General features: G+C 40.4%; 1 protein-coding gene across 1 annotated transcript in view; it reads left to right on the plus strand.

Moving 5' to 3' along the window:
- Positions 1–3,866: 3,866 nt before the first annotated feature.
- Positions 3,867–14,515, plus strand: part of USP49 (ubiquitin specific peptidase 49) — an 11,316-nt gene continuing 667 nt past the window's right edge. The window contains exons 1-6 of the mRNA XM_069771888.1: positions 3,867–6,838; positions 6,977–7,121; positions 8,060–9,470; positions 11,289–11,493; positions 13,428–13,536; positions 14,264–14,512. Of these exons, the coding sequence (XP_069627989.1) occupies positions 8,088–9,470; positions 11,289–11,493; positions 13,428–13,536; positions 14,264–14,512 (1,946 nt within the window). The 5' untranslated portion in view covers positions 3,867–6,838; positions 6,977–7,121; positions 8,060–8,087. The remainder of the gene's footprint in view (positions 6,839–6,976; positions 7,122–8,059; positions 9,471–11,288; positions 11,494–13,427; positions 13,537–14,263; positions 14,513–14,515) is intronic.

Consider the following 14,515-nt stretch of genomic DNA (forward strand, 5'->3'; position numbering starts at 1 on the left):
AACTGTAGGACATGTATCTTGTTTGTTTGTTTGTTTTACAGTGAACCTAAAGAATAAATAACATTGGTTGTATTGCACATTGAAAAGCTATTCTTAAAGCTAAGGTCAAAAGGTGAAAATTGAAAGTACACGTAGCTGGGGGTTTTACCTGAGGTTTTAGTCACTTAATTTTATTAATCTCTTGCACTTAGATAAGAAACAGTGTGAGTTTGGCTTAATAAGTATATTCATATTTCATCTTTAAAATATTTTAAATTTTAAAAACTTCCAAGTTTAAACTTGTAAGGCTGGAGAATTTGAATGGCAGTGTAAATAATAGAATAGCTAGTTTCTAAGGAGGGCTGTGTTAAAATGCTTTGTGAACTGAAGAATTTCACCTTCTCTTTGCCTTTCCGTGATTATTTTCAAACCATAAACTGCCAGATCCATTCCTTGTGAAAGCTCAACTCTCTCTTGTTTAAGAGGATCTTCATCAGGAAGGAATGTGAATAGAAGACACATGCACATTTGCAACTATTTGTTGGCCTGTGTAAAGTATGAATTATTGCTCTTTGAGGACACAGGCAGTGTGAAGTCTTTTGGTTTAGTCATAGATTTATTCTATCCAAACAAAAGGAGTTTGGTGTTTTTTCTGACTTCTTAGAGTTTGCCAGCAAGCCTCTCTGGTAAAGAGAGTGTGTATCTGCAGAAAGGTTGTTTTGGGTAGTATAGCTAAACCAGTTCACCAAGCACAATAAGCTGTAACAGCAAAAAGGCAGGATAAGGTTATTTTATCTGTTCTAGGTATTGACTAGGTTTAGGAATAGGTACTGGGGAACACTTCACGTTCTTTTCAGTCTTGATCGGTACAGAAGGGTTAACAGCACATTTCAGTTTACATGAGGCCTTAGATTTAAGTACGCCAGTCATATTTAAAAGTCTCAGAGACATTAAAACTTTTTTCTAAAGTACTCAAAATTCCAGAGTTTTAGGAAAAAGAGAAGTTTTTTCATCCTTGCTCCTTCCCTGGGGCTCCATTCCCTGAGCATTGAATTCAGCATTAGCAATTTTTCTGACTGACTTGGTGGTTAGATTGTTAGCAGATAGTACCTGTAAATGTTTTTTATATATGTATAAAACTGCTACTTGTAGCTGCCTGGTGTTTGACAGGTTTTATGTCCGGTGCATTGTGGTAGCAGGATCTTAACATCTCTGATTTGCAAGGTTTGGGACATTTACATCTGTCAACTGGTGTAAAACATGAAGCAAATGCTTATCTTCTCTCAGTTATCCCCCTAAATCTATGTGAAATGAACTTTGTAGGGAGGATGACTGATTTTTGGGGTTGGGTTGGTGTTAGGGACCAACTGAGCCCCCTGGAGCCTTGTATTTTTTGCTGTGCAGTATGAAACCTTTGAAGCTAATTGTACACAATACATCGTAGTGTCTGCTCTTTCTTGTACTCTAAAATCAGATATGGACCAATATCCACCAATTTTAGCTTCCTAAGACGATTCAGAGAATAAAGTCCTGCAGAAGTCGCATTTACTTCCACCGAGGACACCTGAGCACAAAATAGGATTTTCTTAATCCTCGTGCTTTTGAGTGCTTTGGGGTTTTTTTTGTGGTTGGTTGGTTTTTTTGGGGGGGGGGGGGGGGGGGGGGCAGTGTTCCAATGACTGAGTATTTCTTTGAAAACCGATTCCTGAGATTCTGGGTTTGAGCCTAGAGCAGATTTTTACAGCACAGTGTGAGCTCCCAGAAACAGTTTAACATTGACATAGTTATAATTAACTTAAAGGAGTTAATAAAACAGAACTTGCTGTGGAAGTTGGCAGGAAAGTCACATTTTTGTCAAGCTCCCTTGTGATTATAGCTTCAGAGTTGAACAGCGTGGTGGGGTGTGTTGGGTCCTCCAGCGCCTGTACTGAAACCAGCTGAAGTCCTTTGAGCTTGTCATGACTCCTGTAGGACACCAGCCACCTTCCAGGCATGCACGGGTGAGATGTTTCAGAATTTGGTAAGCTTTGGTTTCAGGTGGAGGATTTCTGTGTTTCAGGGCTCCAGCTCCATGAAGAGGTTGATGGTCGAGGAGGGGGCTGGCCAGGAGGGTGGTGGGATCAGTGACCACTTTGCTGTCACAGCTCAAGTCTCTTGTCTATCCGTCTGTCTGTCTTTTAAATTGTATTTTATTCATGTATTCACAGTAGCTATTTAATTCACTGCTTTGCTTGTCTTTTCAAAGAAACGCTGAATCCTGAATCATCTGTAACTCTTCCTTGTGTGTTTTCCTTTTTTTTTTTTCCTTTGTCAGCTGTGTTAATTTGCCTGTAACTAACTTGATAGTATGTCATCCTTGATAGAGAGAATCCAGCAATTGTAGGATATAAAGCTGACAGTTTTCAAGAAAATATGCTTTCAGAATAATTGAAAAAATCTCTAGGGCTATTGTTACTCTTTGGAGATGCAATTTGAAAGTCTAAAACCAGCAGGGTTTGAACTAGGGGAGTCAAGGGAGAAACCCATTCCTGTCCAGGCGAGCCGATGGCTTTTTGGAGAAAGAGGAGCAAAAAGAGCTTCTTGTATGTTTTTGAGGGTGTTTTCCTTGCTCTGGTTACTGAATGAGTAGTTCTGGACCGTGCAGTGACTTTGTAAGGACAGAGGATACCTGCTTAGGTGATGTGGTGGTGATGCTTGTTCATTTGTGCAGCAATTCCTTTTCTATAATGGCATATCAATTACATGAGCTTTTCTGTTTGAAAAAGTGTCATTGCTAGTGGCTTTGAGAAGCAAATATAGGATTTTGCTGTGAGTACATACATGGATGGCTCTTGCTAGCAAAGGAACATGAATGTCTTGAGCAGGAAATTTTTTTCACCATCTTCCATGCAGCTCAGATTACATGTTTTCATTAGACATCTGGTTGAATAATTGGTTCCTCACAAATGGGTAGGTTAAAATAATGGGAGGAATAAAGTTTTTGAGTAGTTGTATGCAACTTTTAGATATATATATTCTCTCTGATATCTCCTTATTTGCATTTTGGAGTATTTGCAGCAGGCTAGAAATTCTACTTTAGAGTTGCACGTGAAAAATTGTTTACTGGGGGGCGAGTGGAAGGTGCTTGTTTCTTTGCATTCAAGATTTTGAAACCTGTTTGATCATATACAGTATATTTGTGTAGGATATGTAGTTTTAATGGAAACCAAGAATATCTAAGGATATTTTTTTCCTACAGTGTTTTAAAACAGAATGAGATGGGGGGAAAAAATGGCAAACGTGCTTTATTTAATGTGGTACCAATTCCTGATGGACTGGTGAAAGCTGCTGTGTTTCACTTTTGCCACTCCCAGGAGAGGGATGAATGAATGAAAGAATCGTTCAGTCTGAGCTTCCCACCTGTCCTTAAAGATGATTTCCAGACTGCAGCTGAAGGAGTTTGTGGCAGTACTGCAGACTCTGATTTGTTCTGGAATCAACTCTTGGACAAATGAAAGATGCATCTAGTTTCCAACGCTAAATATCTAGCACCTTTTCTGATCCCTAAACTTTTGGGTTTTTGCTTCGTGCACATTTATTTAGAAAAAGAAAGTAGCTCGTGTCAACAGATCTGTACAGATGTCTTTAATCAGTTTCCAAATGTGTAACAATGGTACAAAGAAACATAATGAAGTCATGTGTTTTATTTTAACACTCTTTTAGGGTCAAGAGCCAAATTGTTTCTGCTGTGTTTGGTTCTTGAAGCTGTTATAGGATCTTGCCATAAGTTTTTCCAGGATTATGAGCCATGCAAGAAAAGAAATTAGGGTTTGACCCAGTGTTTAAATACTATAAGTGATTTGAAGGTGAGAATTTTTCAAATTGTCTCTAGACCATTACTTGCTAAACTAGTGTCTTTATTTTCCTTTTATTTCCTATTATTTTATTTCAGTTTTAACTCATCTTTAGTTGTATTGCAGTGCAGATCCACGCTTCATCTGGTACCTCTTCTCCATACAGAGCAATTAAGTTGTTCCTCCTCCCCTCTTTTCCTCCCCCCACCCCTTATCTGGAAAAGAAAAGATCTAAGTAGGTGAGAAAGGATGAGTTTATAGATGTTTCTTAAAATGAGATTTACCTTGATGGAAAAAAATTATAAAACCAAAAGTAGACCTGATACACTGTAATTGCAAAGAGTTCTGTTTGTTTGTTTCCAGGACCTTAAAAGGTAAGGTGTTAATTCTCCATCATTAAACTCTCTTGTTGCTCATGGCTTGTCATATCAACCACATAAATTTGTGTTCAGTTGTTGCAATATCTTAAATAGCTCCAGCCTTGTAATCTTTGCAAGTTTTGTTTTTCCCTGTGTGCAACTGTTTACAGGTTCTGACTCATCTTTGTGTTTTCCTTTAATCATAGCTTTGTAATTTCTCCTGTTCATGTGTTCTTTTTATTCTTGCTAGTAGGTTGTGGCAAGCTGTTTGTTTACCTATGTAAAAGAGAGGAACAAATTTTGTTCTTAGTCATGTGCATGTCTTTCAGTGACTTATTTAGTAGTCTGTTTGCATGTGGGATGGCAGGGCTGAACCTGCAGACACTCCAGCTGCCTTTAGTACATGAGTTGCACAATGCGAGAAAGCCAATTTTAATTATGTTTTTCATGGAAGGGGTCAAAAATGTGAGTCAGTAACAGGCATCTTTAACGTGAAGAAGAAATCCTTAAGCGTGGTGCATGGAGAAGCTCCGCGCGTGCAGCAGCCAGGTGCATGGAAAGCAAGCCTACTGCGCGCTGTCGTGAGCAATGCAGATGCTCCGGCAGCCTGGCTGTGCAGGCAGCCTGCTCTGCCTTCTCAGCTTTGAGATGAAAACCACACCAATGAAAAGCAGGAGATCTTATTTGAGGAAGTTGAAAAGACGTATCATTTAAGCGGTTTGGGTTAAATAAACACCATTTCTTTCTGAGTTGCAGAGCAGCTGAATGTATATGGTATTAGGGCTTAGATTTGCAAGGGAAGTATCCATAGATACCTAAAGAGAAACAGGTGGGGAATATCACATGCACTATCAAAGATGCTTTTGTGCTGAGAATTACTGAATTAAGGTGTAACAAAGCTGCTTTGTTAACTGACCAGCGTTGTTAAATTCTCTTTCCTTTTTCAAACAGGAAATCTTGCTGGCCCACACAGGAAAAGCAAAAGCAGTTGACAAAAGGCTTGTAATTTATATACTGACAGCCAACTTCATTGTTAAACATGATTCTTTAATGCACTGTATCTGGTGTGTGATTGATTTCCTTGTAGCCTGTTACCCAGCTGAAACTAGCAACATATCAGCATTGTTTCTTTTTCCTAGGAAATTGAGGATAAATTCAATGTTCTTTGAAAATACTGTGTCCTGAGACCTTGCAGAGCTGGTGAGCGACCATACTTGGCAGCTGTTTAATTGGTCTCTAGAAAATTGTATTTATAAGGCCCGGTTTTTGTTACATGGTATAAATCTCGGATATGCTGGTGAGACTCAAGGGTTAAATTCCCAACACTGTCGCATATGGCAGTGAGCAGAATCACAGATGTTGATGATACAACATAATTAGTATTCTTTTATGTAAATGAAGGCTGTCAATGTTACCATAGTGTCTATACTCTTTCAAGCTGGAATCTATGCCACTTGGTCTCACCAAGGCTGGACTGGATTATTCCACAATTTTCTATCAAGACCTGAGCAGAAAAATAAAGAAGAAAGGGGGGAAAAAGGTCAGGGAGGAAGGTGGGAAGGGATGTTTCCAACTTGGAAGGAAGAGACCACATCAGTCCTTTGTTTAGTGGAGGATTTCCAAAAGTGCCTTTCCAGGACCTAGGATTTGTGAGTGAATGAATACAGCCCAAAGGAGAGGTGTAGCGATTTTTGAACTGTTTTAAATAAACAACCAAAATGGTTATTTAGACACTGCAGAATCACTCCATGGAAATGAATTCTGAAGTGGCCACTTGTGCTTTAATCTGAAGTCAAGAAGAGTTAATAGAAGAGCTTTGATTTTTTTCTTTAACAGATTCCATCTTTAGAAGCAGTGTCACTGGAAAAAAGATAGTAATTAAAGTAAATTTGCGTAATTTGGGGACCACTAAAAATATGTTCGCTTAGCCTGGTCACATAGGTTTTCTGCATACCAATTGAGGCAACTGTTCAATACCTATCCTAAAGCTTTAGGAAAGCATGCCGCGGCCTTCATTATGTTAAACTTTGCCCCTTGTAAAATGATTTTTTTAACTAAATATTCTATGCACCAGATCTGACACTCTCTGTGACATCTGTAACCGCTTTGTGCCTATTATTGCTGTCCCTCCTATCACTACTTTATATTGTATTCAAGTACTGTAGTTGTAGATGCGTAAGCAAGTTAATGTAGTCTTTCTTGGATTATTACAACAGATACGTTTTTACAATCTTTTCTGCCTTTGGCAAAATGCAGGTTTTTCCTATTTTTCTTTCCTCTGTAGTTCTTATTTCGTTGCAGTTCACACTTGACAGCTATTCATCACTTCATTTTTACTGTTTGAAAAATCACCTAGAAATGAAATTTAATTCAGGACAGATTTTTTTTTTTTCTTTTTCTCCATCTCCTCCCCCCTTCTTTCACCAAGTTATCGAAGCAGCCAAAATTGAAGTGCTCACAGGAGGTGCACGTTTTTGCTCAGTTTTTTTAACTCAGATATTTTTTCTCTGCCATATGTTGGGTCATCCACTACAAAAGACTTATGATGAAGAGGCTACATGTGATCAGCAGATTTATAGATTATCAGAAAATGAAAGCAGAAAAATGAAATTCCAGAGTGCCTCTTCCATGTGATGTTTCTTAACATCTAAGTATTTGGGTTCCTAGGTGCGTTCATGCTTTGACTTCCAGATAATTCTGTTCTCCGCAGTAGCTCTTGCACTGAGGGGATTAATCGTGTTCAAAAACAACCCTGCCAGCGTTCTTAGTTTGTTTATGTGCATCACAAGAATATTCTCTCTCTAGGGCTTTGAAGCTGTGCTGCCTTACAGTGAAGACTTAAGTAGTAATTAAATTCTCGAAGAACCGCCAAGACTCCTTTGGCTGAAATGGGGATGTTCCGTGCCCTGGATGCTGCGTCACGGAGGAAAGGATGTTTAAACATGACTCGGTAAGTAGCACGAGCGAGCGGGTCTGGGCGCTGTTTCTGCGCCCTGTTCTCTTTCCATTGGATCAGAGCGTTGGAGGGACTGTACAAAAGAAACCACAGCGCTGGCACACAGTGCTTCAGTTGTGCTCTTTGTATGGCTCAGTATCTTTTATAAAACATATGGGCGCTGGACACGGAGTGAAAGCTTTTTGCGCCTTCTAGTACCCCTGCTTTGATTTCTTTTCAGTTACAATATAGTAATTTAGTAAATCAGTTGCTTTTTCTGTTTATGTGTGCTCATGCAAACTTGTGCTCATGCAAACTTGTACACATGCAGATGTTCCTTTACGTTTACTATAACATGGTGTTACAGGTTTCATTTTTTTTCCCGTGTTGGTTTTTTTTGAACATTGAAATATTTGGCAGGCAGTGGGAAATCAGAGAATTCAAGGGTAGAATGTAAAGGCCGCGGACTTGCAAATGCTCTGGTTATGACAATTATCTGATATTTTTGTGGCTTCTGCGAGAAGTTGGTAACCTCAGTCTAGTTCCTGATGACATGCATTCCAATTCCAAATTCATTTTGTATGTATCAATTTCAAGAGGGCAGCTAAAGATCAAACGTGTGTGTGGACTGAATTAATCTTTTTCTCCTTGGAAGCAAGCCATTCACGTTGGGTAAGGCATGCTGGCAGCTGTCTGGGCTGTCCTTAGTAGACAGATAGACAGTTTTATTCTGTAGACCTTGTCAATCCAATATCTTTTGCTTGTACTAAAAACTGCTTTTAAAAAAAACTGCACGCAGAAATAATGTAGTTGGTTGAGGGAAAACTGCGGTTGGGATTGACAAGACGCGACATCTGTATTTTTATAGGTCTTCACAGCTGGTACAGAAGAGATCATTTGAAACATGTATAGTGGCTCTAAGATACTTTTCTTTCTGTTTTTTGCCTTCCAAGGTCAAAGCAGCGAAGACTTCTGTAAGACATGGATAGATGCAAACATGTTGGGCGGCTACGACTCGCCCAGGACCACTCTATCCTGAACCCCCAGAAGTGGCACTGCGTGGACTGCCAGACAACTGAATCTATTTGGGCTTGTCTGAAGTGCTCCCACGTAGCCTGTGGGAGGTACATCGAGGAGCATGCACTTAAACACTTTGAAGAAACCAGGCATCCATTGGCAATGGAAGTTAATGATCTGTATGTCTTTTGTTACCTTTGTGAAGATTATGTCTTGAATGATAACCCGGAGGGTGATTTGAAATTGCTGAGAAGTTCTCTGTCAGCAATTAAAAGTCAAAAACATGATCCGTCAACAAGAAGTGGCAGGACATTGCGATCAATGGCTTTGGGAGAGGACATGTGCAGCCATCAAAGGACCCCTCAGGGACAATCTCAGATGCTTACAGCTCTCTGGCACAGGCGCCAGTCCTTGCTTGCGAAGGCGCTGCGGACCTGGTTCGATAAGAGCTCTAGAGGCCAGCTAAAATTAAAACAAAAGAAACAAATGGAGGAGTTGGAGAAAAAGAAGGAGGCAGCTAGGCAGCGGCGGCAGGAGATGAAGAGACAACTCCTGGAGGAGCTGGCAAACACTCCTCCAAGGAAGAGTGCAAGGCTTTTGTCTCACGTGCACAGAGAGAACTTGATTCCAAGGAAATTCAGGGAGGTGGCAACTGCTTCCCCTACCTCAAGGCAGATGCAGAGCAGCAGATTCAAACAGTTTTATTCCATCCGGCGTAAGCCTCTGATGACTCCCGGGGTAACGGGTCTAAGGAACCTGGGAAACACATGTTATATGAATTCTATTCTGCAAGTGCTAAGTCACCTCCAGAAATTTAGAGAATGTTTTTTGACACTTGATCTCTGTGAAACAGAAGAACTCTTAGCTAAAACTGTGAATGGGAAGTCTAGGATGCCTGGCAAATTGGCAAATGGGTCTGCTGCTAATGAGTCAGGGAAGACTGACAAAGTGGGATCATATGGCACGCAGAGCTTGCCAGCTGGCTTAAATGGTGGCTCCTCAATAAGCAGGAGTTTAGAACTAATACAACCCAAGGAACCAAGTTCAAAGCACATCTCCCTCTGTCACGAATTGCACACCCTCTTCAGAGTGATGTGGTCTGGCAAGTGGGCCCTCGTGTCCCCTTTTGCCATGCTGCACTCTGTGTGGAGTCTGATCCCAGCGTTTCGAGGTTACGATCAGCAGGACGCTCAGGAATTTCTCTGTGAGTTGTTGGATAAAGTACAGCAGGAGCTGGAGTCGGAAGGAACGAAGCGCAGGATCCTTATCCCATTCTCACAGAGGAAGCTCACCAAGCAGGTCCTGAAGGTGGTGAACACCATCTTTCATGGGCAGTTGCTTAGTCAGGTATGTGCCTACTTTTGCACAGGAATCAACTGGAGCCGTTCACACCAAGGAGCAAAGGCTCTGTTTCTTGAGGAGCCACCAGATACGTAAGAGGAGTTGCTTAGGAGTGCCTCCTGAGAAAAATCTGTTGGGTTGCTGTGCAGGTTGTCAGCATTTTCGATACTTGTCAAGTGTATTGTAAATTCAGTTGACTTCTGCCACTTCAGAATGAAAACTGCACAAGTACAGAAGTTCTGAGCCCTTAGTTTTAAGTTTTTACGGTGTTTTTAAAGTGTCTGTAATTTGTTTTGTCCCTTCTTGGTTTTGTTTCCTTGGCTAGAAAGAATATGATGAAGGACAGATAGGGCAGTCATCTTGTGCTTTAAAGAATAAGCTCTCTGTAACAATTTTTTTTGCAGGCATATGAAAGTCATCTTGATATACTGAGCATGCTTAACATATGTTTCTGTAGGAGATGAAAGTGCCTGTCGTGCTGCTCGGTCTCTTATTCCTGTGCCATTCCCTTGTCTGAAACATGTTATTCCCCACAAGGCAGACCCTGAGAGCCCAGTGCATTTTGAAAGTCCTCAACTACCTTTGCTTTCCAGGAGAAATGAAACGTGTGCATAACTTGACACTCAAGGGTTTGCAAGATCAGACCACGAAGCATATTATATGTGTGTGTTCTCATTGCTATTTATATCGTCCTTCTCAGTACCAGTGAGCTTACCATTCATAAGAAATTACGTGCACCTTAAAGATTAAAAGGTGTATTTTTCAAATTAAAGCATTTGGCTTTCAGGGAAGGATGCTTGAAGTCATGGTTCATTTGAATCATCTCTTCAGTGCATGAACTTCTTGTGGACTTCTTAACTAAATGTTCTTCCTTCAGTTATGTCTCTTGGCTCTGGATGATGGTGTGTTGTGGCTCGGGTCAGTGTTCTAGATTCAGTGGTAGGTATCTTAACAGCGTGAAGATGTCAACAGATCAGTGTAATTCATCTGCTATTACGATACGCTATAAATAACTTGCCGAGCTATTTATTCTACTTATGTAATTCTTGTGTACATGTACTGTATTTAATTTCAAACCCCTCTACACACAGAAGACTTCCTTCCCTATCTGCTAGCTACAAATCCACCTTGAAGTTACTGGTGCCTTCAGGGCATGAAGCTGCAAGGGTGGAAGTTTGTTTCTGGTGGATGGTTCTCACAATAACACAGAGTCTGACCAGATTTGCTTTCTGGTTTTGTTACCACCTCATGTTCCCACTTTCTGCTTCTGAGTTTAATTGAAAACGTTTCTGCTATTCTTACTTATAATACTCTGGGATGACATAAGAAAACAAGTGCATCTGAAATTTATCCTTTTATGCTCAATTCATGAATAATTTTTATATAGTTAGCAGATGAAACATTAAAGGAGTTATACACTTTGAAATATGCAATGAAAGTAGAGAAACTGTGGAAGGAAGATTGCATTATAAATGGTAACGTGTACTTTTTGTAGTAGAAAACAGATCCAACATGCTTGTTACCCAACTGTGAGTTGGTATTATACCTGTAATGGTGTTTATCTGAGGAAGTAAATCCCATAAAGGTGAACGTTATCTCCATTTTTTTGAGAATTGAGAAATTAGTTTAAACTATTTGCTCAGGGTAGACTTAGTTTTCAGACTGGAAATAAGTAGTGTTTCTCTTGACTCACAGATCATCTTTATGTCTGTGAAACTGCACTGCCTTTTGGGCATAAACTTGCTCTTTAGGCATGAATGTAAATGGCAGTCTGCAGGTGTACATGTACATAACTTTATTTGTGTATGCACATTTCATTCCCAGGTCACCTGCATAACATGCAACTACAAATCCAACACCGTTGAACCCTTCTGGGATCTTTCCCTGGAATTCCCTGAGCGCTATCACTCCATTGAGAAAGGGATCGTTCCTGTTAACCAGACAGAGTGCATGCTGACAGAAATGTTGGCCAAGTTCACTGAGACCGAAGCTCTGGAAGGGAGGATATATGCGTGCGACCAATGCAACAGTAAGTCGGATGCTGCTGCTGTCTCTGCCATTAGAAGCACCGTCTGTTTTTCCAAGTGAGAGGTTTCTGATGCGTGTTTTGTGTGTCGGAAAACATGTGTTGTGGCCTATATGTATAGGAAAACTGTGTTCTTCCTTGCTGCTCATGCTGTTTTGTTACCTCCTGTTGGTAGCTTCTGCTCCTTCGTGCACCAGTTTGGATCTGATAGGTCATTTTCTCTCGTCTCCGCCATTCAGCAGCACAGTTTACTAAGGGTTTAATACAGCCCTGTTCAGAACTGCTCTTGACACTTGTATTGGAGGGGAAGGCAACTTCAAGAATTTTTTGAGTGAGAGGGAGTTGGATTTAGGGACAAAAGAAGGAACCTTATCCCCTATGGTTTGCTCATCTCTGCATGGCAGGAAAGCTTTTATAAAAAGTCATCTATGTTTTGCTTGTTCTTGATTGAATCCTTTAACCAGAAATCACAAATACAGAGTTCTCAAGGTCTGCTGCCAGGTTAGAGTTTCCATCTCTCTGTAGGCATTTTGTCAAGGAGCAATGAACTGACATTATTCTGGGAGTCTCAGGTTAATGTATTACGCGTTATATGAATGCACGTGTTTTGCTGCGCTCAGCTAGAAGATGACTTCTGCTTTCCTGTAGTAGGTCTGAGTGTAAGGTCATTGTATGCCAGAAAATAATTTTAGCCTTGTGTATAATCATGCAGCTCAGCTACTCTGATAAGCTGGATTTGAAATTTTTTTCATGCAGGTATTTATGGCAAATGTTCATTCCCTTGGGAGGAAAATGCCAATAACTTGACTTACATTGCAACTAAGCAGCTGAAGTAGCAAATATTTGTAGAGATTTGTTCTCTATCAACTTGGAAATCTGTTACCAAACATCTTCACAAAGTGTTAGGAAATAATGGTTGACTAGATGTTCTTGAAACAAAGCCAAATATAATTTGAACAGATTCTGATTCACAAATAATGTTCACTAAGTGTCAATGTGGTTGAGTACAGCTTTATCTTAACTCTGTTTTATTTGATTCTTTGTGAAAGCCTGAATTTTAACAGTTACTTCAGAGTCAAATGGCTAAGGAAACATTAACCAGCTGAAAGAAAAGTCAGAGAAAGGCAACCAGCCTGTGTCTAGGTGCCAAAAACTATTGGGGGCACTGCTTGTCAGACGTGATGGAGGAGGAGCAACCCATCTGTTCTGAACTGGTGCAGTGAGGTGCAGAAATCTAATTAACAGGTACATTTCTTATTGGAAGCTCTGAAAGCCACCTGTCTTCCTCCTGGTATAGTCGTATGTTCAGTGTCCTGGAAAGAGTAATCACTGGGAAGAGGAACGTTTTTTGCTTTTCTCCAGTTTCGGTTCAGCAGCTGTTTTACATTCTTGGGCAGGCAGAAACCCTGCAAGAGGTGGAACCTTGCTGGAAGCATTTTCCTCTGACTTGTATTAATATTCTTGAGCTAGTGAAGCTTGCTACTACAAGCCTTATTTCAGTGGTATAAAACGATCAAGGTAGTAGACAAAATATAATGTCAAATAGTATCATTTGTATGCTGGTAGTTCACCTGTTGAAACTGCTACAGCCCTAGATGTCTTTGGCGCTAGCTCTGTCTTAATATTTCTGGTGTATTTCTCAGAGCAAAATGTCCACATGAGCAGCTTGAAGGTGATACCTGATTGTATGATTATAAGCATCACAAAAGTGAAAGTTTAAGTATTTTTAAACGTGTGAGTTTTGGTCCTAGAGAAGTTCCTGCTCTGAAGGAATCCATAAGAAATGTTTGCTTGTGTGTCCATCCTGAGTGCATGTGAGCTGGCTACTGCTACTGGAAGAAAAGGGGGTTCATAATGCGTTCTTTTCCCCTTCTGAAAGTTAATTACACCGTAACAATCTTTGCCTTGATGATTTGGTTTTTTTTTTTTTTGGGTAGGCAAACGGCGAAAGTCTTCTCCTAAACCTCTTGTTCTGAGTGAAGCTAAAAAGCAGTTAATGATCTACAGACTACCTCAGGTCCTCCGACTGCACCTTAAACGATTCAGGTGAGTGGGGCACACTACGAAATGTCAGGCAAGTGACTTGCCTCTGTCTTTTTGGAAAGAAGTGATTAGTGTGGGCCCATAACTTCTTGCGCTTTCTCAGAAATGCATGTGTGTAAGCATTTTATCCAAACCAGATGTGTGATACCCTCTTGGAGTACTACTTACATAACAATCAGTAGCTTGTTTGTAGCGTGTTATCTACTATACACACAGTGTAATGTTTTGTAAATGTTAATAACAGTGGCTGTGAGATAGATGAACTGGTAAATTGAGTGAAAGATGTGTTGAAGCTGGAAGCCTGTGACAGTTAAATGCCAATATTATGTATTTATCTGTTGAATAAACATAGCAGACAAAGTTCAAAATGTTATGAAAAGTTTCTAAAATGGTTAGCACAGGCGATTGAGGTGTGTGGTGTTTATATAACTATTTTAAACGCTGTTTGACTGTCACAGTATATGTTTGGCTTTCTTTGTGTTTGACTGTTGCAAATCTCAACAATATCCTAACTATAACAAATGGGCATAAATGACAGAATCAGCTGTATGCAAAAGATGTTAGAGTGAAAACAGAGGGAAAAAATCATATGACGCCTACTTGACCCTAGGAAGGAAAGCTCTTCAGAGTTGTTTATCAGTGGCTACTTTTGTGTGCATCTTCCCGCAGCCCTGCACCACTGTTGAGAAGCAGGATCCTGAGTCTTTGATTCGTGCCCTTGTGTTTGCAGGTGGTCTGAACGTAATCACCGTGAGAAGATTGGGGTCCATGTCCTCTTTGACCAGGTATTAAACATGGAACCTTACTGCTGCAGGGACTCTCTCTCCTCTCTTGACAAAGAGACCTTTGTCTATGACCTCTCCGCTGTGGTGATGCATCACGGGAAAGGGTTTGGCTCAGGACACTACACAGCATATTGCTACAAACAGAGGGAGGTGCGTGTGCCTTATTATGGGGGAAACAAATTCAAGAAACTCGTGTT

This window comes from Haliaeetus albicilla, chromosome 26, assembly GCF_947461875.1.
Source record: "Haliaeetus albicilla chromosome 26, bHalAlb1.1, whole genome shotgun sequence".
Taxonomy (NCBI): Eukaryota; Metazoa; Chordata; class Aves; order Accipitriformes; family Accipitridae; genus Haliaeetus; species Haliaeetus albicilla.